Source organism: Megascapheus bottae, chromosome 16 (genome assembly GCF_031878675.1).
Source record: "Megascapheus bottae isolate mThoBot1 chromosome 16, mThoBot2.hap1, whole genome shotgun sequence".
Classification (NCBI taxonomy): Eukaryota; Metazoa; Chordata; class Mammalia; order Rodentia; family Geomyidae; genus Megascapheus; species Megascapheus bottae.
Window position 1 is genome coordinate 38,984,355 of NC_143524.1, and position 23,234 is coordinate 39,007,588.

At 43.2% G+C, this 23,234-nt stretch overlaps 2 protein-coding genes and 2 non-coding genes across 4 annotated transcripts in view; 1 reads left to right on the top strand and 3 right to left on the bottom strand.

The window, feature by feature from the left end:
• Positions 1-395: 395 nt before the first annotated feature.
• On the bottom strand, positions 396-2,497 carry Rpl27a (ribosomal protein L27a). The gene is made up of 5 exons (XM_090348197.1): positions 2,453-2,497; positions 2,073-2,136; positions 1,728-1,803; positions 1,270-1,444; positions 396-566 (listed from the first exon to the last, which is right to left on the bottom strand). The coding sequence occupies exons 1-5, from the start codon at positions 2,453-2,455 to the stop codon at positions 438-440; spliced, it is 447 nt and encodes a 148-aa protein (XP_090204323.1). The 5' UTR covers positions 2,456-2,497; the 3' UTR covers positions 396-437.
• Positions 661-792, bottom strand: LOC150053207 (small nucleolar RNA SNORA3/SNORA45 family). Its single transcript, XR_016538174.1, has one exon. It is a non-coding gene; the product is annotated as a small nucleolar RNA SNORA3/SNORA45 family (small nucleolar RNA).
• Positions 1,533-1,662, bottom strand: LOC150053208 (small nucleolar RNA SNORA3/SNORA45 family). The gene has a single exon (XR_016538172.1). It is a non-coding gene; the product is annotated as a small nucleolar RNA SNORA3/SNORA45 family (small nucleolar RNA).
• A 3,473-nt stretch (positions 2,498-5,970) lies between the features above and the next one.
• Positions 5,971-23,234, top strand: part of Trim66 (tripartite motif containing 66) — a 53,474-nt gene continuing 36,210 nt past the window's right edge. Inside the window, exons 1-2 of the mRNA XM_090348198.1 lie at positions 5,971-6,025; positions 7,808-8,114. Coding sequence (XP_090204324.1) covers positions 6,011-6,025; positions 7,808-8,114 — 322 coding nt within the window. The 5' untranslated portion in view covers positions 5,971-6,010. The remainder of the gene's footprint in view (positions 6,026-7,807; positions 8,115-23,234) is intronic.

The following is a 23,234-nucleotide window of genomic DNA, read 5'->3' on the forward strand; positions in this document are numbered from 1 at the left end:
CTAACCTTTTCCTACTCTTATTCACATTTTGGTCCTGCCTTCAGACCTGTTCCTGCCTAGAGCCCTTGGCAAAGCAATCTCAACACTTCCCATCTACTACTACCTATGTTTTTTAAATTCTAGCTCAGTGGAGCAACTAACCTGAATCCCACAAAGAACATGCCATTCTAATTACTTCTTTGCTAATGCTTCTAGCATTTCTTACAGTTCAAGGCTTCAAAAAAAATAGCACAGGGCACACTTCCCCACTTGCTGGAGAATTCAGAGTACAGCTCCAAGAGGCTTTTTGTCAGCAGGTATCAGCTGAGACCACCTCTTATTTCTAGGCTCCATGTAGCAGGATCCCAATGAACAGAAAGGTAGAGTCACTTTAGAACCTATACTCAGACCACAAATGAAAGAATGAGAGCATTTAATGAACATCCAGTGTGGCTTCTTCAAGCCACCAAAACACAGGCACCCCCAACACCCTTAATCTTCTCCTCGGCTCTTCTGCTGAAGAATTTGGCTTTTACAATGACAGGCTGCTTAGGGAGTTTTCCTTTCCCCAGAACTTTGTAGTAGCCCTAGGAGAGAAAAGGATTTACAATACAGCACAGCATATGTCAATTCCCCAAATGAGAAAAGAAGCCTGCCAACCACCCTCTAAAACCCATGGGGTCATGTTTCTGATCTAGGCATTAATGGGGGCACTGGCCACCCCCCATCACTGAATCAAGACCAGTAAATTCTTTTTGAGAACTCTAGCACACCAAGACAAATGCCATGTCAGGATGTGACTCTAGTCTCAAGCTAAGCACCATCTCCCACTTACTCCCAATCAATGGGACAACCACCCCATGAATAAGTTATAACCGCTAAAATCTGAAGGAACTAAGTAGCCTAGGCAAAGATTTAAAGCTATTTAACTGGGGTGAGGAGTAGTGCAGGCCTTGAACAACAGAGAACTCTACAGTGCTACCTTCATGACAAGAATCATGAAGCATCAACTCAAGCCAAGAAAACTGCTCTGGTCAGAATCACGGCAATAGACAAACTGGTTATTACAATAGTGAAGTGAAAGATTTACTCCAACTGTCACCAGAAAACACAGCAAAATGTCTGTGCTCTGAATTTTCATTTCTCAAAGAGAAAATGGGACTATAACAGAAATTGGGACTAGTTTCATTTTGGCCAAAATTTACAATTTACCAAACGGTAAGTACAAGATAGACCTTACAGAGAAGCTGAGTTAAGGCCAGAAAAGAAATTTATAAATATCTAACTTACCGATCGAACCACATCAATGATAGGAGCAACTCCAGTCTTGTTTTTGGCAGCATTTACCCTTGTCTGCTCGCTGACCAATGTCCACAACTTATCAAGATTAACAGTTGGACAAAAGCTCTGATTCCTCTTTAAGTGGTAATGCCTCATACCAACTTTCCCAAAGTAACCTGGGTGACTAGAAAAAGAAAGCAATTACTGAACTAGTCTATGGAAAATGTACATAACTTCTGCTACAAGTTTCCAAAATTGTTGAAGTTAATTTGAAGTGTCACTAACCTGGTGACTGACTGTGCCATAACGCACACAGCCAGTGAATAAGGTCAGCATTTATTCTTCGAGGACTCTAGCACACTAAGGCAATAGCCAATACCCAAGCGTGACTCTAGCCTCGACGACAGCTTCACCCAAAGAGACAGTTTTAACATCAGTTACTTAAAAGCAAAGTTCAAGAAACTCACTATTTGTCAAAGTTGATTCTGTGGTGATGCATACCACCAGCATTACCGCGTCCTCCTGGGTGCTTCCGGTGTTTGCCTGCAGGAATACAAAGCTACATGGCTAACAGAGTCTTTTTCTCAACGCTCCACATCACAGCACACCAAGATTTTAAGTTACCAATTACCGCATCCACACTTTACATTTGTCCCCTGCTGCTGCTACTAAATTCTACAGATTCCTCCAAGGGGGGGGGGGGGGGATTGCTATCTTAAGGTATTACTTCTTCTAAGTCATTTCTAAGCTGCCAATCTCCAGACTAAGCGAGCGCAATAGAGCCCAATGGCCGACCAGAAGTTCACACTTACCGATGCGGCCGTGGCCATGGCTCACGTGGCCCCGAAGTTTCCGGGTCTTCCTCAGTCTGGATGGCTGTGTGCGAAAAGGAGTTCAGTAGTAAGGCCTAAGAAAAAAGGGCGGGGAGGGGAGCTATGCTCGCCAGCCTGCGATGGGCCTGCGGGCCGTGTCCGGGCGGCGCCGGGGCGCCGGGCCCGCGCGTCTGAGGTCCGGACGCCGGGCCGCACACGCGGCCTCCAGCAACCCTGGCCCGGACCACCAAGCCGTCCATCCTGCCCCGCGCAGACTAGAAGACGCGCCCAAAACTTGGAGAAGGCGGCTGTGAGGCCAGGGAAGTGCAACTCAGTGCCATCGCCCGAGAAGAAACGGAGGAAGATAAAGCAGCACTTACCATGTCGGCGGCCGGGACCAAAGAGGGAGGGCTCCTCCGAAGTCTCGCGAAGTATGGAACTCAGGGGGCGGGACCAAGGTACCTCACTTCCGGCCGCAGGCCCGGCTTCGGGCGGGGCTTCCTGGCTCTCGCGAGTCTGTCTCCCGTCAGCGGCGGGTTCTCTCGAGGGCCGGTCCTCTCCCTTCCTGCCGAGGCCTGGCGGCCTGGTGGCGGCGAACCCTCACCGATATAACCGGTTGTGCCAGATTTGGTGCCCGAGAGCTGTTGGGCAGTCTGGAGTTGGCAGCGCGGTCGGCGCGCGCCCCTGTGGTGCACGCTACTGCGGCCTAGGTGGTCCTGGCCTTTTCCTAGTCTTCGTCCCGGAACCACTTAATGCCTATCCGAGAGGCTTCCGTGACCTCCCAGCCTGACGCCCGGGTCTACGGAATCCCACCGGCCTCCCGGGGCGGGGGTGGGGGGGGTGGGGAGTCGGGTTATATGGCTCATTTTCCCAGGTACTAGGGATTGAAGGGCCGCGCGTATGCTCGGCGAGTGCATTACCACTTGATCTATGTTTTTTATTTTTGTTTTTTTTTTAAATTTTTGGACATAGACCCAGAGCTAGGTCGGCTCCTCCCCCGACCTGGCAAATTGCTGGGATTGTTGGTTGCTCCTATCTGTGTGAAGCACTTGGAATGTTGCAAAGTCTTTACGAATGTCGGGGGCCTTCTGCCAGCCCTCATATGTGGATATTATCTTCCTTTTTTTGCTCTTTGTGCTTTCCTCACTGGAGTTCTTTTAAGTTGCAACCACCTTCTAGGTCTCAGGGTCCCAGGGTCGGTAGTGGGGCTTGAACTCGGCCTGGGCGCTGTCCCTGAGCTCAAGGCTATAAACCTACCCCTTGAGCCACAGCGCCACTTCCGGTTTGCTGGTTGTAATGGAACCACGGACTTTTAAGTGCCTGGGCTGGCTTTGAACAGCGATCTCCAGATCTCAGCCTCCTGAGTAGGATTGCAGGGTGAGCTACCCTGCCTGGCTAGATTTTTTTCCAGAACCTGATTTGTGACACTCGGGCTCTTTGTTATGCTTAGCCGGCATGGGTGCAAACATTTTCCCTGACTCAGTTCAGTCTCTTACCACCACATGATTTAGTGTGATCTTACTTAATTATCATTACATTTGTCTTTTCTACTAAAGATTTTGATGGTTTTCTCTTAAATTCATGCACTCTCAGTTCCTCACATGTACTATTCAACAAATAAATATTTATAAACAAATAGTTGAAAAGACATCTCTTCAGTCTCTAGACAGTTTCTTCAGAAGATTTTGTTGCCTCAATTATCCTTTCCATGGGAGTGTGTTAAATTTGTCTTGCTCTCTTTAGACAGAGTTTTCCCAGTCAAAATACATTGAATTCTCCCCATTTACCACATTTGCTCTTTACAGTCAAGATCCCCAAAAGAGTAGCCTACAAAGTATTATTTTCTAGTTCTTATCCATTGTTTAATCCATTACTTAACTTTTGGCAAAACAACTCTTATAACTTTACCAAACCTCTAAGTGAAGAGATTGACTTCTTCATGCCAATTGTTCTTTCTATTGTACTTCTTTGATTTCTTTTCCTCCCTCTTACTTCACCATCTGTACTACCATTTCTTTGAGTTCTGTCCCTCTTTTCACAGTACAAGAGCTTCTGGAGTAGCTTCTATGCACATTTCTAAGCTCTGCACCCTGACATTGACTTAATTACTGGTTAATATCCCTTAGACACTACAGGCAAACATATCCTGGCAACTGTCTTCTTTGTTCACTGACACATTTTTTTTTTTTTTATCTTGGAGAGTGACACCATTGTCCATTTAGATAATGTTGTCAGATCAGAAAATTGTCCCCATGCCATCTCATCCTCTAATTTGCTGTCACCATCTTGTTTCTGTATCTGTCAAGTCCAGTTTCTCTTTTTCAGCCTTAGCACCATGTTCTTCATTTAGGCCCTCATTCATTTTGTTTTTTTTTTTTTCTTGTGCTGATCATGGGGCCTGGGCTCTGTCCCTAAGTTGTTTTACTTAAGGCTAGAGCTGTTTTGCTTTGCAACTTGAACCACAGCTCCACTAATGACTTTTTTTGGGGGGGGGGAGGAGTGAGTTGATTGGAGCCACTCTTTTGTTTGGAGTTTTCCAACCTTTCTGCAATCATCCTACTTGCATTCTAAACCTCCATATTTTCCATCTTTCCCAGGATACAGCCTGTCCATATCTCAGCATTACCTCTGTTTGTCCCTTATACAGTCTTTATTTCAGTCATATTGGTACTTTACTTTTCCATTTTACTTTCCTGAAGTACTCATCCTCTTCCTGAGTGCATATCTGAAATTTCAACTTGTTAATGCCCACCTTATAGTCTGTTTCTTCTAAGAACACATCCAGTCCACAATTATAATAGCCTCAGTATTGTCAGAGCACCTTGCGGTTTATAAAATGAATCTCAGAAGCTAGGGAGCAATACTAGCTACTCAGGAGGCTGAGATCTGAGGATCATAGTTCAAAGCCAGCCCAGGAACGAAAGCCCATCTCCAGTTAACCACCAGAAAACCACAAGTGGTGGTGGGGCTCAAGGGGTAGGGGGGTAGCCTTTTGCTGAAGAGTTCAAGGATAGTGCCTAGGCCCAGAGTTTAAGTCCCATGACTGAAAACAAAACCAAAAGAAGTGCAGCACTCCCCAGCCTCAATTTTCGCAGAAGAAAATAGTCACAGAAGAAACAATCTAGTGCACAGAGCCTGGGCTTCTCTCTGTTTTTACGTCACTGACCACTCCCACTCTGACCTCACAACATTATGGTCTTCATCACTCCTTCAGCCTTAATCTATGACCAGCAGAGAGAGATGGACAAGGTCTAAGAAGAGATCATCCTCCATTTGACATCAAAACTGACCTATTAAGTGTATTTGGAATGTGTTAAGTTACCCAGGAACTACTCTTGGAAAGATACTCTGTCAATGGAGGTAAGCAGGGTAGACTCTTGGGGATGGAAGGTAGCCATCAAGTGTTCTAACTGGAGCCTGGAACATGGATTGAGATGATTATAAAGGTAGATGTAAGGTTCTGAACAGTTTGCCAATTCCAGGGTCATAAAGGAAATACATTTTGTCCCTTAGGTCCCCTAGCTGAACAAAAGGCCTTTCTGAGTAGCACTTTGCATTGGGTGCTGTGCTCACCTAATAGTCTTCTCATTGATGGTTTGATATCCAGCGGGGAGAGGGGGAGCAGTGCCTAAGCACCTATTTGGCTCGTGTTTTTCTAACCAACTCCAGCTCCTTCACAAGGCAACCAAGGGATTTAAACCTAAGGCTCATGTGGTGTTTGTTCAATGAGGTTCAGTTTCCTTAGCTTCCAGCTCTGAGAGAACAGCTGAGTTTCATATAAAGTTGAGGAGGTGACCTGTCCCTTTCCATCAAATCCCTGAGAGGTTTTGTCTGTGACATCTCTTCTGAAGTATAACATGGCTTTGTGACATCTCACACCTTCAAGTACCTTCAGAGAGTTAGCCTCAGAAAATGACTATGAAATAAGCCCTAGGGAGATGATGGTGAGGCAGGTAAATGTAGTACTGACCATTTGCCTCAGATCTCTCTCTAAATGGCCTTGGGGAAACACTGACCTGGTGTTGCCTCTCCCACCTGGGCTCTTGATTTCATCAACAGTCCTTCAGATGGCAGCTTTTGTTGGGAGTGTGAATACTTCCAGCTGTGGTGTTCTACACTCTATTTCTACATTTGAACCTTTAGAAATACTATGATGCTTTGTTTTTTCAAGTAGATTACTATTAATTCAAGATGGGAAGAGGCAGCATTTCTCTTTGTTCCAAGAGAATTAAATGAAAATCTAGACATTAAATTTATTTCAGATTTAAAACATTTTTATGTCATAGAAAAAAATAGTCAATAAATTATGGAAAAAGCATAACTACTTCAAGTCATATCACCCTCCAAAGTTGATTGCATTCCTGAATATCACCTTTTAGCTTTTGTTTACATGAATATATAGCTATATGCAAAGCTGATTATCACTTTTTTTTTTTGCCGGTCCTGAGCCTTGAACTCAGGGCCTGGGCACTATCCTTGGGCTTTCTCAAGGCAAGAGCTCTACCACTTGAGCCACAGCACCATTCCTGGCTTTTTGTTATGTATGTGGTACCGAGGAATCGAACCTGCATGCTAGGCAAGCACTCTACCACTAGGCCAAACTCCTGGCCCCTGATTATAACTTTTTGTGTTCTACTTTTGTTTAATTCCATAACATTTTCTATATCACTTAAGGATATAGTCTTAAGGATTGTTTTTTTTTTCTCTTTTTTGATGGTTATGCTGCTGGAGATTGAAGCATTCAAGGGCCTCACTCATTTTAGGCAAGCATTGTATCATTGTGCTACATCCCAGACCTCTCAGGATTTATTTATTTATTACCAGTTCTGGGGTTTGAACCCAGGGCCTCAGCACTGTCCTTGGGCTTTCAAGGCTAGAGCTCTACCACTTGAGCCACAGCACCACTTCTGGCTTTTTCTATGTATATGGTGCCAAGAAATTGAGCCTGGGTCTTCATGTGTGCTAGGCAAACACTGTACCACTAGGCCAAACTCCTGGCTCAGGTTTATTTTTATCAGCTAAAGAGTAATTTACCTTCAGTATGTTCTGCAATTTACTAAGCCAGTTTTTGTATTTAATTTTTACTCTTCGTTTTTATTTTAGTGTTTGTTATTAGAAACAAGGATGCTACGAACGTTTATGTACATATACTTTTTCTTTTGTGGAATTAATTTGTTTAGGATAAATTCCCAGAAGTGGCATTGCTAGATTATAGAGTATTAACATTAGTGTGTGTGTGTGTGTGTGTGTGTGTGTGTGTGTCCCCGCATGTGTCCGTGTGTCCCAGGACTGAGTCTTGAACTCAGGGTCTTTTACTTACTTATTTGGATTCTCCCTCTCCTTCCTCTCCCCCCTCCCCCCCCTGCCCCACTTCCCATTTTCTAGTGGTCAATTGAAGATAAGAGTCTCATGTTCTTTAGTGCCTGAGTTAGTTTTGAACAGTCATCCTCAGATCTCAGCCTTCTGAGTAGCTAGGATTACAGGTGTGAGCCAACGCGCCCAGCTCCCAAGAGTCTTTTCTTAATTCTATTCAATAGTTTGGTGAGGGAGGCAGTACTGGCACTGTGCTGCCTGGGCTATCCTTTCAGTATTGTTTTCTGTTAGACACTCTGAGGCTTGTGCCTCCATCCCCAGGGAGGGGCATCATTTGGACTTCTGACTCCTTGTTCTGTGAGGCTTCTCTAGCCTGACCTGATGAAAAAAATGTATCACTCTGACTTGTGTTTTACTTCCAGGGAGTGGAGCTTGCTCGATTTACACGCTGCTTCACACCTGAGGATGTCACCGGAAAAGCTTCAGACCCAGGCGGGGGCATGGACATGAGCATGAACTTTATGAGGCCAATATTAGCTGATCAAAAATACTACTTTAGGGATGAACCAATACGGAGTATAACATCGACTTGCTCATTGTGCCAACGGGAACTGCACGATGAGAGTTCTCGGCTGCTACCGTGCCAACATTTGCTCTGTAAAGACTGCTTCCATGGCTTAATACAAGGCCTAGGGCATGCTGCCAACATTCCTGGGACTGTCCTAGATGGTAAGTACAAAAGCACAGGTTCCCTTTCTTCTACAGAACAGGCCTCTCTCTCTCTGTTTCATAAGAACTGAGTTTCAGACTTAGGCAGAATCAGAATTTTAATTCCCAAGGGACACTCATTGCTGGAAGCAACTCGTGGGAATCTTTGAGACAAAGTAAATCCTCTTGATGCCTAATATATCTGCTTTGTAAGCTGGAGACTTTCCATCTTTGGGATTTCCTTAAATTGGTGGCAGACTAAGAAATCTGTGAATTTTTTTTTGAGGTTTGGTTGGTTCCCCAGATGGAAAAGGTGTGTCCTACTACATTAAACCTTGAAAACAGAAAGAAATGCTGGCTGCCTAGTGTTGGTCAGGAGCAGATTGTTAAGAGAGCCTTTAAGTTGCTGCCTGACAGTGGGGAGCCTGTGCTTTACTCCTGAATGTCAGGTTTCCTAGGAAACAATGGTATTGAGAACTGCAAAGTCCTTGGAGACAAGAAGCAGGTCCCTTCCTTTCAGTATTCTAGCGAATGGTATATAATAGAAGTACAGTGAGTTATCTATTGAATGAAAATTGTACAGTGAGAGAATCAAACAAGTGGTAGCATTTAAAATATTTTGTTTATGACTTGTACTATTTCCAAAATGATTTATAGCACACATGTAGGCTCTCTTTGGGATACATGGATGAGTAGCCTTGGATCTGACTCTTGAAGCTTCTGAACCCATAAAAAGCACCCTAACCTCTGAGTCTTCTGAGAGTTTTGAGCATAAGAAAGAAGGTCTATTTTGATTTCTAAAATAATATATGATTTTTTAAACTTACAAAGCTTTGTTCTTCATTAAGTTTTATTTTATTTTATTTTTGCTGGTCCTGGAGCATGAACAAACTCAGGACCTAGGCACTGTCCCAAAGCTTCTTTTACTAAAGGCTAGCAATGGATTCTCTCTCTCCTACCCCTCCAGCCCCCTCTTCCCCCTGTGGTAGATGAGAGACAACCACTGCCCTACTTCCCATTATCTAGTGGTCAATTGAAGATAAGAGTCTCATTGAGTTCTTGGGGCCAGAAGTTTGGCCTAGTGGTAGAGTGCTTGCCTAGCATGCACGAAGACCAGGGTTCAATTCCTCAGTACCACATACATAGAAAAAAAAAGCCAGAAGTGGTGCTGAGGCTCAAGTGGTAGAGCTTTAGCCTTGAGAAAGTCCAAGGACAGGGCTCAGGCCCTGAGCTCAAGCCCAGAACTGGCAAAAACAAAAACAAAACAAAACAAAAAACCAAAAAAAAAAAAAAAAAGAGTCTCACGTTCTTTAGTGCCTGAGTTGGCTTTGAACAGTCATCCTCAGATCTCAGCCTTCTGAGTAGCTAGGATTACAGGTGTGAGCCAATGCACCTAGCTCCTAAGAGTCTTTTCTTAACTCTCTATTCAATAGTTTGGTGAGGGAGGCAGTACTGGCACTATGCTGCTTGGGCTATCCTTGAGCCACAGCTCAAGTTCGGGCTTTTTTGGTAATTTATTGGAGATAAAGTCTCATGGACTTTCTTGTCTAGGCTACCTTTGAACCATGATTCCCATGGAACCTAGCTGCCTGTGTAACTAGTATTACAGGTATGAACTTTAGAATTCTAAATTTCATAAGTTAAAAACAAAGCTTAATGGCCTGGTACCAGTGACTCACACCTGTAATCCTAGCTACGCAGGAGGCTGAGATCGGAGAATCAAGGTTCCAAACCAGCCTGGGTAGAAAAGTCCTGGAGATGCTTATCTCTAATTAACCACCAAGAAGCTAGAAATGGAGCTGTGACTCAAGTGGTAGAATGCTAACCTTGAGAAGAAAAAGCTTAGGGTCGGAGCCTAAGCCCTGATTTCGAGCCACACACACACACACGCACAAAAACAAAACAAAACCAAACAAAACCCCAAAAAAACACCTTACTATTTTAGTTATAAAAGGGATATAGCATGATTTAGCAATGACTTTTAAAGGGTCTATGATTATCATTATCATTTTTCAGTAGTGGGGTAGAATTCAGGGCCTCACTCTTGCTGGGCAGGTACTTTACCACTTCGTCCATGCTCCTAACTCCTCCCACCATTTTTCATAAAGTATTTCAATTATCTGTGAATTTGGCATTTTTGATTACTTAAAGATGTCTTAGAAATACAGTACATTTATAAATAAGGTGACCCTTAAGCATGTCAGTTCCAGAACTTTTGGAATGATTCACACTACGTATGAAGAACTACAACACCAGACACAATGGCATGTGTTTGTAGTTCCAGATACTCAGGATGCAGAGGCTTTAAGATTGCAGGCTATAGTGGGCAACTTACAAATAAATAGCACCCCCTTAGTCTTCTAGAAAAGAACAAGTCTTGGCAAAGATATTGAGAAATTGGAATCTTTGTGCATAGTTGCAGATAATATAAATTAGTAAAGGTGCTGTGAAAAAATGCCAGTTTCCGGGGCCGGGAGTTTGGCTTAGTGGTAGAGTGCTTGCCTAGCATGCATGAAGACTGGGGTTCAATTCTTTGGTGCCACATATACATAAAAAAGCCACAAATGGGGCCAGGAGTTTGGCCTAGTGGTTAAAGTGCTTGCCTAGCATGCACAAAGACCCGGGTTCGAGTCCTTGGTACCACATATATAGAAATAGCCAGAAGTGGTGCTGAGGCTCAAGTGGTAGAGTTCTAGCCTTGAGAAAGGCCAAGGACAGTGCTCAGACCCTGAGCTCAAGCTCAGGACTGGCAAAAAAAAAAAAAAAAAAAAAAAGCCACAAATGGGACTGGGAGTTTGGCCTACTGGTAGAATGCTTGTCTAGCATGCACAAAGACCCGGGTTTGAATCCTCAGTACCACATACATAGAAAAAGCCGGAAATGGTGCTATGGCTCAAGTGGTAAAGCTCTAGCCTTGAGAAAGCCCAAGGATAGTGCTCAGGCCCTGAGTTCAAGCCCCAGGACTGGCAAAAAAAAAAAAAAAAAAAAGAAACGTCAGTTTCTAAAAAAATAAAAACAGAATTAATTACCATGTGAACCATTCTTCTTGTTATACATCTAAAGAGATTAGTAGTAGGGACTTGAAGATACATCTGTATACCCATGTTCATAGCATTTTTGCAATAGCCACAAGTTGGAAGCAACCCAGGTATCTGTCAATGAATGAATAAACAAATATGGTATAGCCATACAATGGAATATTATTTAACCCTTATAAGGAAGGAAATTCTGACACCTTGCAAAAGGCATAGACCTTGAAGACCTATATTAAATGAAATGAAGCTGATCACAAATACATACTGTGTGATTCCAGTTACTGAAGGTACCTAGGGTAGTAATTCATAGAGACTGAAAGTAGAATGATGGTTGCTGGGAGCTGGGGAGAATGAGAAAATGCACAGAGTTAAATGAAGGTTTCACTTTTGTCCATTTTTAGTTGGGATCCTCTTTTATTATTGTTATACTCTGGTTATCAATCTCTTTTGGATATATGATTTGTAAATATTTTCTCTCATTCTGGAGGTTGCTGTTTTATTTCATTGATGCATGAAACTTTTAAATTTTATTGAAATTTTAACTTATTATCTTCCCTTTTGTTGCCTATGCTCGCTCTTTCTTTCTTTCTTTCTTTCTTTCTTTATTTATTTTTTATGGGTAATGGGGCTTGAACTCTGCCTGGGCGCTGTCCCTGAGCTTTTCAGCTCAAGGTTACCACCCAACCCTACCACCTAGCCCCACTTCCCATTTTCTAGAGGTTAATTGGAGATAATAGTCTCAGGTCCTTTTGTGCCCAGGCTGGCTTTTAACCTTGATTTTCAGATCTCAGCTTCCTGAGTAGCTAGGATTACAGGCGTGAGCCACTGTGCCTGGCTGGTTTTTATTTTTATTTTTTAAAATAAGTTTTATCATTTCGTTCGTTGACTTAGGTTTTGTTTGTTTTTGTGCTGGTCCTGGGGCTTGAAACCAGGGTCTAGGTTCTGTCCCTATGCTTCTTTTGCTCAAGGCTAGCTAGCATTCTACCACTTGAGCCACAGCTCTACTTTGAGCTAATGTAAGTGTTCTGCATACATTTAAGGCAAGCTAGGATCAGTTGTGATGTTCAGTCGGCTAAGTGTATTAAATGCATTTTCAATTTGTAATATTTACAATGGGATTATTGGGAGAAAACCCTGTCATAAGTGGAAGTGCGTCTTTATTTCCTTTTAGACCTGATTGGAAACTATCCGAGGCCAAATTGTATCTAAAAGTTGGCCACTTAGTGTACTAAAGAGATACTTTAAGTAAATACAGCAAGCCCTGAAATTAGCTAGCTGCTCTGAAACTGACATTTACTATATACTGGTTTAGTCTTCAAGATTCTCGAAGTTCCTGTGGTTTTATTTATTTTATTAGGGCAGTTAATTGGATATTTCCTTCCCTGTGTGAGTAAAAAGAACATTTTTTTTTCTTCTTCAGAGAAACTAGATAACAAACTGTGCCTGGGAAGCTTCAATTCTCATACCAAAATCCTAAACAATATATGTTTAGAAACTTTCCTAGTCTTTAAATAAGGGATGCAGTTAAGATGTGGGGAGTGTCCTGGCTGGAAGTCACACCCCTGGAACTCCTAGACCCTTAGCACTAACTTACTGGCAATCCCAGACCCTCTCTTGACTCATTGAGCACTTAGAACACCAAATAGCCTCCATAGGCAGCCCCATGCTTCCAGAAGCTAGTTAAGGGTGACAGCATATCCCTTGTATACACAGCTAATGCTGAAAGGGGGAGCAATCACTGTCCCTTGGTGGGCAGGCCTTGGGGGCCTTGGGAAGATCCAAAGGAAAGGGAACTGATGCAAGATGCTACAACCTTGTAGTCAGAGAGGGAAATGATGCTTAATGAGCAGCTCAGCTGGAGGGGCTCTAATGGCCTTGGGTGAGAATAGGAAGCAGGGGGTGAGATCTTAGTTATTGGAGCCTGAGAGGCAGATAATGGCTGTTCATTTGCTTATTCATTATGCTAAACAGTATGTCCAACTTCTGTGTATGTGGGGGGACTGTTGCAGGAAGTGACCCAAACCTCCCAGATGGGGAAAGGCTGTGCTGACTGAACTGGGTATGTGGAAGGTGCAGAAGCTAGAGCTCCAGAGTTCTGTCTGTTTGGTAGCTTTTTAGTTCATGAACAGTTTCCTCACCTTAATTGGCTCTCTAGAGTCCTAGAAGTGGTGCTGGCACCTCTGAATAGTACCTGTTACTGGGAGAGCAATTCCCCTGGTAATGGGAAGGGAGGCAGGTTGTTTGGGGGGTGGGGAGGAGGGGAGTACTTGATGCCATCAATACTGTGTGGAAAGCTATGGCTAGAATAGATTTGCTGAACAAGGGAATTCAGGTGGCTGTTCTTAATAGAGTGTTGGGGGACTTTTTGTCCATGGAATTCTGTCATTCAAGGGGTATCTCATGTAAGAGAGGATGAATATAGCTTACTACATTGGAGACCAGAGAGCAGGAAAAGCCTTCCAACTGCGCCCTGCAAAGATGGAGCATCAGGGGTATAGAAGGAGCTAGGATCCTGTTAAGGGTCACATAACTGGTTGCATGCAGAGCCAGGAAAAAAAAAATCATTCCTTTGCCTGATAATCTAGGGCTTGTTTGGACTTGCAGATCACAGAAACTACAGACCTAGAGAAGATTGCTGCCTTTGAATTGGGGTCAGTAGCTTTGCACAGAGCATGTCAGTACATCAGTGTTTGAATTGAATCCTGAGTTTGGGGTGCAAAGAGCTAAGGTTGCTATCTACATCAATGAGGGACTGTCTGATGATCCTGGACTTGCCTGTGCCTTCTGCATTCCGCTGTGGGAATCTTCTTGTCACGTGAAGCCTATATCACAGTCATGTGGCTTCTAGGAGCATGGGCTCTGAAGGCCATGCACATGATTCATGTCTTATCCAGTTTCAGTCATCTAGTTTTCATGCTCATGAACTGACTCTTGGCTCAAATCTACTATTGGCCCTGGATATTATATATATATATATATAATATATATTTTTTTTCTTTTCTTTCCTTTTTTTGGGGGGGGGAAGTCCTGGGGCTTGAACTCAGGGCCTGAGCACTACCCTTGGGCTTTCTCAAGGCTAGAGCTCTGCCACTTGAGCCACAATATCACTTTTGGCCTTTTCTGTATGTGTGGTAGCGAGGAATCAAACCCAGGTCTTTGTGCATGCTAGGCAAGCACTCTACCACTAGGCCAAACTCCCGGCCCCTGGCCCTGGATATTTTTGGCTCACCTTAGCTTATTCTCTGTTCTTTCCTCTAGTAATGCGTTTCTTGAACTTATTTTACATATTACCACTATGGGTTATATTCCCCAATCCTCTAGCCTGGACCCCAGTCATTACTTCAGACTGTAAGCCTGTACTTTTTGAAGGTAAAGGCTCCCAATTGGTTGCACTTAAGAATAGGACCGTAGTGTAGACTTCCAGACTCTTCTCAATATATTCCAAAGTTAATTTTACAGCTTCATTCTATAATTCCTTTTCATGTTCTAGCTTTACCAAAGAACCCATATTTTGAAATTTGTAATCTTCTGTTTGTAATGTTGTCTCCTCCTGAACACGTTATCCTTGTTAGTAACATCCTATCCATATTTGAACGTCCATCTCAAAAGGGAGCTAGTAATCTGAGCTAGATCTCACAAAGATGGGAGTGGACTTGGGAACCATAGAGCCTTCTTAGTCAGAATTGGACCCCTAAGAACAGGAAGCTAGAACAATTTTAGAAACTTTTGCTTTGCATTAGCAATGGCCAGTTTTTCTTTAAGGAGCTTTAAATAGTAAATACCTTTGGCTTTGTCAGTCATAAATCCTATCAACTTCCACACTAGTAAAAAAGCAGCCATAGATGGTATGGAAACAGTGGCATACCTGTGTTTCAAGAAATTTGATGTTCTGTGCCTGTGTTCTTTACTGACAAAAACAGCCCGTAGTTTTTGGACAATGAGAAATTCAATGGATGGCATGAAGTAGATGTATAGGAGTCAAGCAAGACTAGAAAAATGTAGAAGGAGTGACTGTCAGGATGAGGTATATAAAGGGTGGGCAAATACTAGAAATAGGAGGGACTTTATTTGGGCTAGAATATGGAAATGCATGAAGGAAAAATGAGAATGCTATTCAGGAAGAAAATCTCCTGAAATGTTTGGACAATTTTAGTCTATTCATAGACAATGAAAGCCTTTATTATTTTTTTTTACTTTATTATTTTTTTTGCCAGTCCTGGGCTTGAGCTCAGGGCCTGAGCACTGTCCTTGGTAGGCTAGAGCTCTACCACTTGAGCCTCAGCACCAGTTCTGGCTTTTTACTATGTATATGTTACTGAGGAATCAAACCCGTGTCTTCGTGCATGCTAGGCAAGCACTCTACCACTAGTTCAAACTCCCGGCCCCAGTCTTTATTTATTTATTTATTTATTTGCCAGTCCGGGCTTGAGCTCAGGGCCTGAGCACTGTCCTTGGACTTTTCTCAATACTAGAGCTCTACCACTTGAGCCTCAGCACCACTTCTGGCTTTTTGCTATATATGTGGTACCAAGGAATCAAACCTGGGTCTTTGTGCATGCTAGGCAAGCACTCTACCACTAGGCCAAACTCCCGGCCTCCCCCCTTTTTTTTTATTTGTTTGCTTCTTGGCTGGTGGAATATCTGTATTTGAGAAAGTTACTCTAGCTCATTGAGAGAGATGATTGTGGGAGATAGGACTGACATAAGTAGGAAGATCCACTACTAGACTGCTGTGGTTGATCAAACCTATGATTTCAGTGTTAGGTCTTGAACCAGTATTGTTCTAGATGCCTAAGAATTACTTGGGAAACTTGCTAAAAATATAGATTTCTGGTCCCCCATCCATACTCAAAAGATCTGGATTTGATAGATCCAGGATTTCTAGAAATCTTTCCAGATTTGGTAATCACTGGTCCAGGTAAGCAGAATGAAGTTTGATGGATGCCAGGGGAAAATAGGTCATAGATAAGATGGGCTTTGGCAGCTGTTCACTGCCTCCTCCTCTTCTCTGTGGTCATGACAGTCCATACTCCTGACTGTCTTTCTTTTATATACTACACTATCCCCATACCAGTATCACCATCATAATTTTGGTCTTATACTACTTGCTGGGTTTTTTGGGTCAATTGTGGGGCTTGAACTCTGGGCTTGGGTGCTGTCCTTGAGCTCTTCAGCTCAAGACTAATGTTCTACCACTTGAGCCACAGTGACACTTTTTGTTTTCTAATGGTTAATTGGAGATAAAAGTCTCAAGGACTTTTATACCCAAGTTAGCTTTGAATCACAATCCTCAAATATCAGCCTCCTGGGTAGCTAAGGTTACAGGTGAGAGCCACCGGTGCCCAGTTAGTAGCTGTTTTTGAAGCAACTCTTTTCTCCCCCTTTTCTAGCCTATTCATCATCCATTCATGCTTAACTAGACAGTTTTAGTGTGTGAGTGCGCACGCGTGTGCATGCGTGTGTGCGTGTGCTGGTCCTGGTACTTGAATTCAGGGCCTGAGCACTTACTCTTTGCTTTTTTCCCCCTCATGGCTAGCACTCTACCACTGAAGCCAGAATTACTTTCCTGCCCAGGCTGGCTTCAAACTCATATTTTAGCCTCTTAAGTACCCAGGATTATAAACATGAGTTATCAGTGCCTGGCAATATCCTTTTTGACCCATCTATCTATATAATCTTAAAACCAAGCTCCATCATGCTCCAGTATTTTTTTGGGGCTGCTTTTTTCATTAAGATAGGGGTCAAGGTCATATTCAAGGTCTTTTAGGAGCTTTTCTCCTGCTGGTTTATTCTCTGCCATTTCCTCTTATCCAAATGCTCTGTGCTTTCATAACAATCCTGTAACTTGTGGTCTTTCCTTTAACTCAACCCTGCTTTCCTTAACGTTTACCTTCTACTTCTGTGTGACTGTATCTCCTTAGAGGTTAGAATTAGCTACCAAGGGACATATCCTAGGACCTTTGTGCATCATATATGTGTGTCTTCTCCATCTGAAGTCCTATTCCCCCTCTGCTTGTGACGGACAATTGGTCACTATGGCAACTGACTGTGACGTCACAGGATAAGGACTTCAGGTGAAGTGGCAGGAGCAGGTGAGTGTATAAGAGACAGATTTTAATGTCTTCTAGAGGGTGCTTGCTTATACCCTCCTTCAGTGCTGGGGGCATGGAGGGATCTCTTGGGTTCCCAGTGGTTTTTTTTTTTTTTTAAATGATGCAGTAAGAGTGTGTGCCTGGCATCTGCGTTCTGCAGCAGTGTGGGGCTGACAGAGTGTGTCAACTTGAGCTCTGGCTGTGCAGGCACCGCTGCTGCGTGAGCCTGTTATTCCATTCTGGATTGCTATTTTGATACCCAGATTGCATCATTCTTCCTACGTATAAACAGGGGGTCCCCAGGGCCCTGCAGCTACTCACTTCTCCACCAACACTGTTGTTGTGATGAGCTCTATTTAAATGAGCTGCCGGATTCGGGCACACATGAGCACTGTCATTTTGGGGAACATGGAGGGCTGAAGGATTTTTGGATCGAGTCCTAAAAGGCTGAGAGTGATGGCCTCCTGAGCTAGTTCCTGAAAGTTGAAAATCTCGTTTTCTTCCTTCTGAGCTTCTATTCCAAGGCACCCAGAGGATTAGGAAGGAGATGCAGCTAGGAAAGGAGTCGCCTCTTTGAGGTCTCCCTCTTGCTGCTCAGTTTGGGAAAATTGCTGCAGAGCCTTCAAGATAAACAGGAACAGGAGGAGTCAACCAAGCTCTTTCTTGCAGGAGCATCTCAGGTGAGCTAGAGAAATACAGCCCTGGCTGAGGATGCATCAGAGCAAAGGGGGAGGCTCCAGGCTGCTGGCTTCTCTCCACATCCGTCCCTGAGGCTTAGGCCCCGCAGCCCAGCTGGCTACAGCATGCAGGGTGGGTGCTTCTGGGCAACTGATGAGCAAATTCTCCAGGATCAGTGGTGGTCTCACCTGTCGCTCCCCTGACTTCTCTCCTCTGGCTTCTCTCCTAGGTATTGCGCTAATTACAGGGTAACAGGGCCACAGGTAAGCCTGCTGGTAGCCAGGGGCAAAATCAGCCCTGGGAGGGGGGTGGTGTTTTGGGTCAGAAAAACTGTATTTCTAGCATCTGAGAAGCAGGTGCAGCCTATTTCTTGAAGGTGATACTGTTCTGGTTATGGGCTGGGGGAATGTTTCAGGGCCTTTTAATGGTGGCTTTACTTGATGCTCAGCATATTGGGGGCTGTCTGTGGTAGAAACAGGTGATTCTTGAAGGAGGATGGCCAGCCTGATCAAAGCATACAAACAGAATGTTTTGTTTTTCCCCTTGCTTAGTGCCTGGCAGAGGCATGGTGAGGTAATGTGTCTTACTTTGGCTATGGAGGTAATCCAGGGCTGCTCAGTGGCTTAGTCTACTATGTTTTTACAAGGGTTGTATAGTTTTTATCTAAGTCCCTGTTCCTCTCACTATCTCCATGCCACTATCTGTATGATGGGGAATAGCCTAAATCAGTAATGGTCTTTCCAGCTTTGTCCTGCATATGAGCTCTGGCAGAAGGAGCTTCAGGCTGCTCTGGGTGAAAGCTTAGCCCCCCCCCCCCCTGGAAGTTTTATGGAGTCCTGGACAAGAGCTGAGAAACGAAAGGCTTCTCAACCCTCAGAGGTGTTTTTGGCACTGGGCTCAGGCTTTGCACTTGGGGTATATATGTTCATTTAGTGGTTTGAGATAACCCACTACCAGCTTTCTGAGCCTTCTTTGAGATTTCTCCTCTACCCTAGTTCTCTGATGCTCAAGTTGCTATTTACAGAAAGGTAGCCTCCCTACGCTAGGCCCTCCTTTCTTGCTATCTCACTAAGTCTTGGGCCCAGCACATTGGGCCCCAATAGTGGTCCTCAGGCCATAGCTTAAGCTCTGGGTTTTTCAGGCACAGGAAAGGAAAAATGTGCCCTCCAACTCAGTGCCAGTTCAGATCATACCATTAGTATGTTCTGATTATTGTTACAGAATATTTTATTTATAATCAAACTAGTTCATTAAAATTAAATGATCTTGTTTACTTATAATTGAATCAGGGAGGAGGCATGGTTTTAAAAGGGCCTAGTTTTAAAAGACAGCCATCTTCCTTCCATTGATGAATTTCTACTTCTGACTTGTATGATCGTTGACAGATGACTTCTTAAAGCCTCAGTTTCTCCAACTATAAAATGGGAGAAATGATTTGATAATTAAATAAGATAGCACATACAAATCTACAAAACACCTGGTACAGAAAGAGGTGGCAAGATGTAAAGTTACCCCCCACCTATTAGAGACAAGAAGTTCATGTATTTATTTACCTTTTTTTTTTTTTCTGGTCATGGGACCTGAACTGTGGGCCTGGACGTTGTCCCTGAGATCTTCAGCTCAAAGCTACTTCCCTACCCCTTGAGCAACAAGGTCACTTCCTGTTTTCTGGTGGTTAATTGGAGATAAGAGTCTCACAGACTTTAGTGCCTAGGCTGGCTTTGAACCACGATCCTCAGATCTAAGTCTCCTTAGTAGCTAGAATTACAGATGTGAGCCACGACGCCTGGCCACTTTTTGAGACTGAGTAGCCTAGGCAGGCCTCAAACTCAAGATCTTCCTGCCTAAGCCTCTCAAAAAATTATAGGTGTGCAAGACTGCAGACACTGATCAAAGTTTTTACTGTATAACAAATGGGCCGAATGACTGCCTTTCAGATATTTTCTCAGGTCTCTTCTCATTCCAGAAGCAGAAATCCTGTTTATCAGAGAGGCCTCAGTGGCTTGGCTCCCTGTTTCTCAGGATTAATGTTTCTAGATGTGAACTAGAATCCTGGTGATTTTTGTTTTTTGCCAGTTCTGGGGCTTGAACTCAGGGCCTGTGCACTATCCTTGGGCTTTCCTCAAGGCTAGTAGTGTTCTACCACTTGAGCCACAGCACCACTTCCGGCTTTTTTCTATGTATGTGGTACCAAGGAATTGAACGTAGGTCTTCATGCATGCTAGACAAACACTAGGCCAAACTCCTGTCCCCCCTGGTGATTATTTTACATATGGTATGACTCAAGTACATTTTCTTAACTAGATAACAAATATATGTTCAGTGCAATTATTTTCCATTCTTCTCTCCTGCTATAGCCCTTTTTCAGAGGGGTGACCATCTAGGTCTCCTCTCAGCCACAAGTTTGTCACCCAACTTTCTGGGGATTTTTTTCATTTTTGGAATTTAGGTCTCATATAGTGATTGTGCTTGTTCTTCTTCAATCTCCCAAGTGCTGAGATTACAGACCTGTGTTACTAGGCCTGGATCTTTTGTTTTCTAATAAGGATTATAGCCAAATTATCATTTTGCTATCTTTTCCTTTCCATCTTGCATAGGGAAGTATTTCTGACTCCTGACTGCAATAAACAGAGGAATAGGCTTTGATAATTCATAGTCTCTGTTATTCTTATTTCTGTCATTTTAACTGTTTGGTTCAGAGAAGGGTAGTGACTCACCCAGGTTTATACAGTCAGATAGTACCAGCACTAGGCCTGGAACTCATATAAATGCCAAGCTCTATACCTGTGCTTTGCTTTATCAGCCCAGGTTGTCTTTCTCCCATCATCCAGAAGAAATTCCAGGAGGCTCCTTACTACTTTCAGAGCCTGAGAATCAAAGAATACACAAAGTACACCAACCCAAAAGAAATATAGTTGTCCAATCTGCTAATGCCAATTGTAGATTATTTTTATATGCAACATATGAATGGGTAGTTAAAGATGTAGTGTGATACTTGTTATACAAGAAAGATTTTCAGGGAGGGACTAATTAACTCATCCTAGGGGAAATCAACCCTGCTTCTTACAGGTGGAACATTTGAACAGGTTTGAGAGGATGAATAGAAGTTGTTCTGAAAAGGAGAAGAACAAGAAAGGCTTACTTTTACTTTGGTATGTGTTTGCCAGTCCTGGGACTTGAGCTCAGAACCTGGGTACTATCCCTGATCTTCTTTCTTTTGCTCAAGGCAAGCACTCTACCACTTGAGCCACAACTCCACTTCCATTTTTTTTTTCTTGTAGTAGTGTATTGGAGATAAGAGTCTCACAGACTTTCCTGCCTGAACTGGCTTTGAACTGAGACCTTAGATCTCAGTCTCCTGGGTAGCTAGGATTGCAGGTGTGAGTCACCAGTGCTTGGCTAAGAAAGAATCCTTGTGCAAGAGGGAATAACATTGTTAGAGAGTTATGAAAAAGCTCAGCCTAATTCAGGAGATAGCAGAGATATTTGGCATGGCAATGACATAGGGTATATGGCAAGGTGGAGCTGCAGATGAGACTAGAGGGAAGTAGGGCCAATTTAGAAAGGACCCAAATTCCAAACTGAGGATTTGGGGCTTTAAGGCTAAAGGAGGTAGAGGATATGTGGTAAGGTCTTGTCTGATCTGTTTCAGTTCTTTCTTGTTTTTAATTCTGTTAATGATGCTATGTTACTATGATTAATGTCTGGGCATTTTGCACCAGATAGTTGGAAGTCTGTGATAATCATTTTCAAAAATTAGAGTTCCAGGACCGGGAATGTGGCCTAGTGGTAGAGTGCTCGCCTCGCATACACAAAGCCCTTGGTTCAATTCCTCTGTACCACATACACAGAAAAAGCTGGAAGTGGTGCTGTGGCTCAAGTGGTAAAGTGCTAGCCTTGAGCAAAAAATGTCCAAGGAGAGTGCCCAGACCCTGAGTTCAAGCCCCACAACTGACAAATAAATATATACATAAATAAAAGTGCCATTTGAGTTCTGGAGCTATTTGGTATGGGAAGGTTACCCCAACTGATGTCACCCACCTAGAGTATCTTTCTCTAGTCTGGCCATTGTTCCTGACCAGCAGGAAAATACTTGGAAGATTCTTCCAGGGGAAGTTCTATATTAATGTTCCATGGCTCTGCAATGACTGAAGGAATTTTTATTTTGGAGGGGGAGGGAGTATTAAACTGGCTTTATTTAGGTAAAGGGTAATAATTTTTCCAGGTTCTAACATGTAGCTTTGACTACTACCTAAAACTAGGCTTAAAACAAATTATTCAGTTCTGGCAGTCTAGCTAGGATTCTCTGGGTGGTTCTAATCTAAGCCGAGTTTGGTTAATCTTGGCTTTAACTCAGTCCTGTGTCTGCATTAAACTGAAGGGTTCTTTAGATAAAGTTGGTCTAGGATGGCCTTGGGTAAATGTCTGAGACAATTGAAGCCTCTGTGTCTATGGTTGTCACTTTCTAGCAATTAAACACTGGCTTGTATTTTTTACATGGCAGTTGTAGAGCAAAATCTTAAAGCCTTTTGAAGTTAAGGCTAAGATTTTGTTCATTGTTACTTGCATTCCTTTGGTCTCACTGCCAGCCTAGATTCAAAATGTGGAGAAACCTTTTTGATGGTAGGTTTGCAAGGGAATAGATAGAATGAGGGAAAGAATTTATGGTCATTTTTTCAAAACTCAGATTATCTGATTTTCATCACCAGAGAAATTTATAATTGAGTTTGTTACCTTACCATGAAATTCAGTCAGAGTGCTGGAGGACTATATATTTTCTCACATTATCTAATTTAACTGTTACAGCATCTCTCTTTCTCTTCCCCCTTCTCTTTCTCTCTGTCTCACTCTCCCCTCCATCTTTCTCTCTCAATGTGTGTCTGTCTGTCTGACTCTGTTTTTTTTTAGACAGGACTTGCTATGTGACCCTGGCTGTCAGCCATCCTCCTATTCCAGCCTTCCAAATACTGAGATTATAGGTGTGTACCACCTTTCCTAGATATCACAGCAATTCATATTTTCCCTTTCTGCTTTACACAGGACAAAAGGGACATAAGGAATTAGTTATTCAAGATCACTGGATAGTCAGGTGGTCTAGTGGTATATATCTATTATGCTTAACTACTTAGGAGGCTAAAATTGGAGGATCATAGTTCAAAGCCAACCCAGGCAAAAAAGTGCTGAAGTGCTAGAACTATACCACTGAGCAAGCGCTCATGATCCCGAGTTCAAACAGACAAGCAAACAAAAATGACAGCAACAATAAAATCATTGGGTATTAACCTTGTATTTGACTTACCTTTGTCTGACTACAAGTCTAGTGCAACTGTCATTGC

Coding starts and splice junctions, on each gene's coding strand:
- Rpl27a (XM_090348197.1), bottom strand. Junction 1,804..2,072: donor CCATGGCCACGGCCGCATCG/GTAAGTGTGAAC, acceptor GTATTCCTGCAG/GCAAACACCGGAAGCACCCA. Junction 567..1,269: donor TCATTGATGTGGTTCGATCG/GTAAGTTAGATA, acceptor TTTCTCTCCTAG/GGCTACTACAAAGTTCTGGG.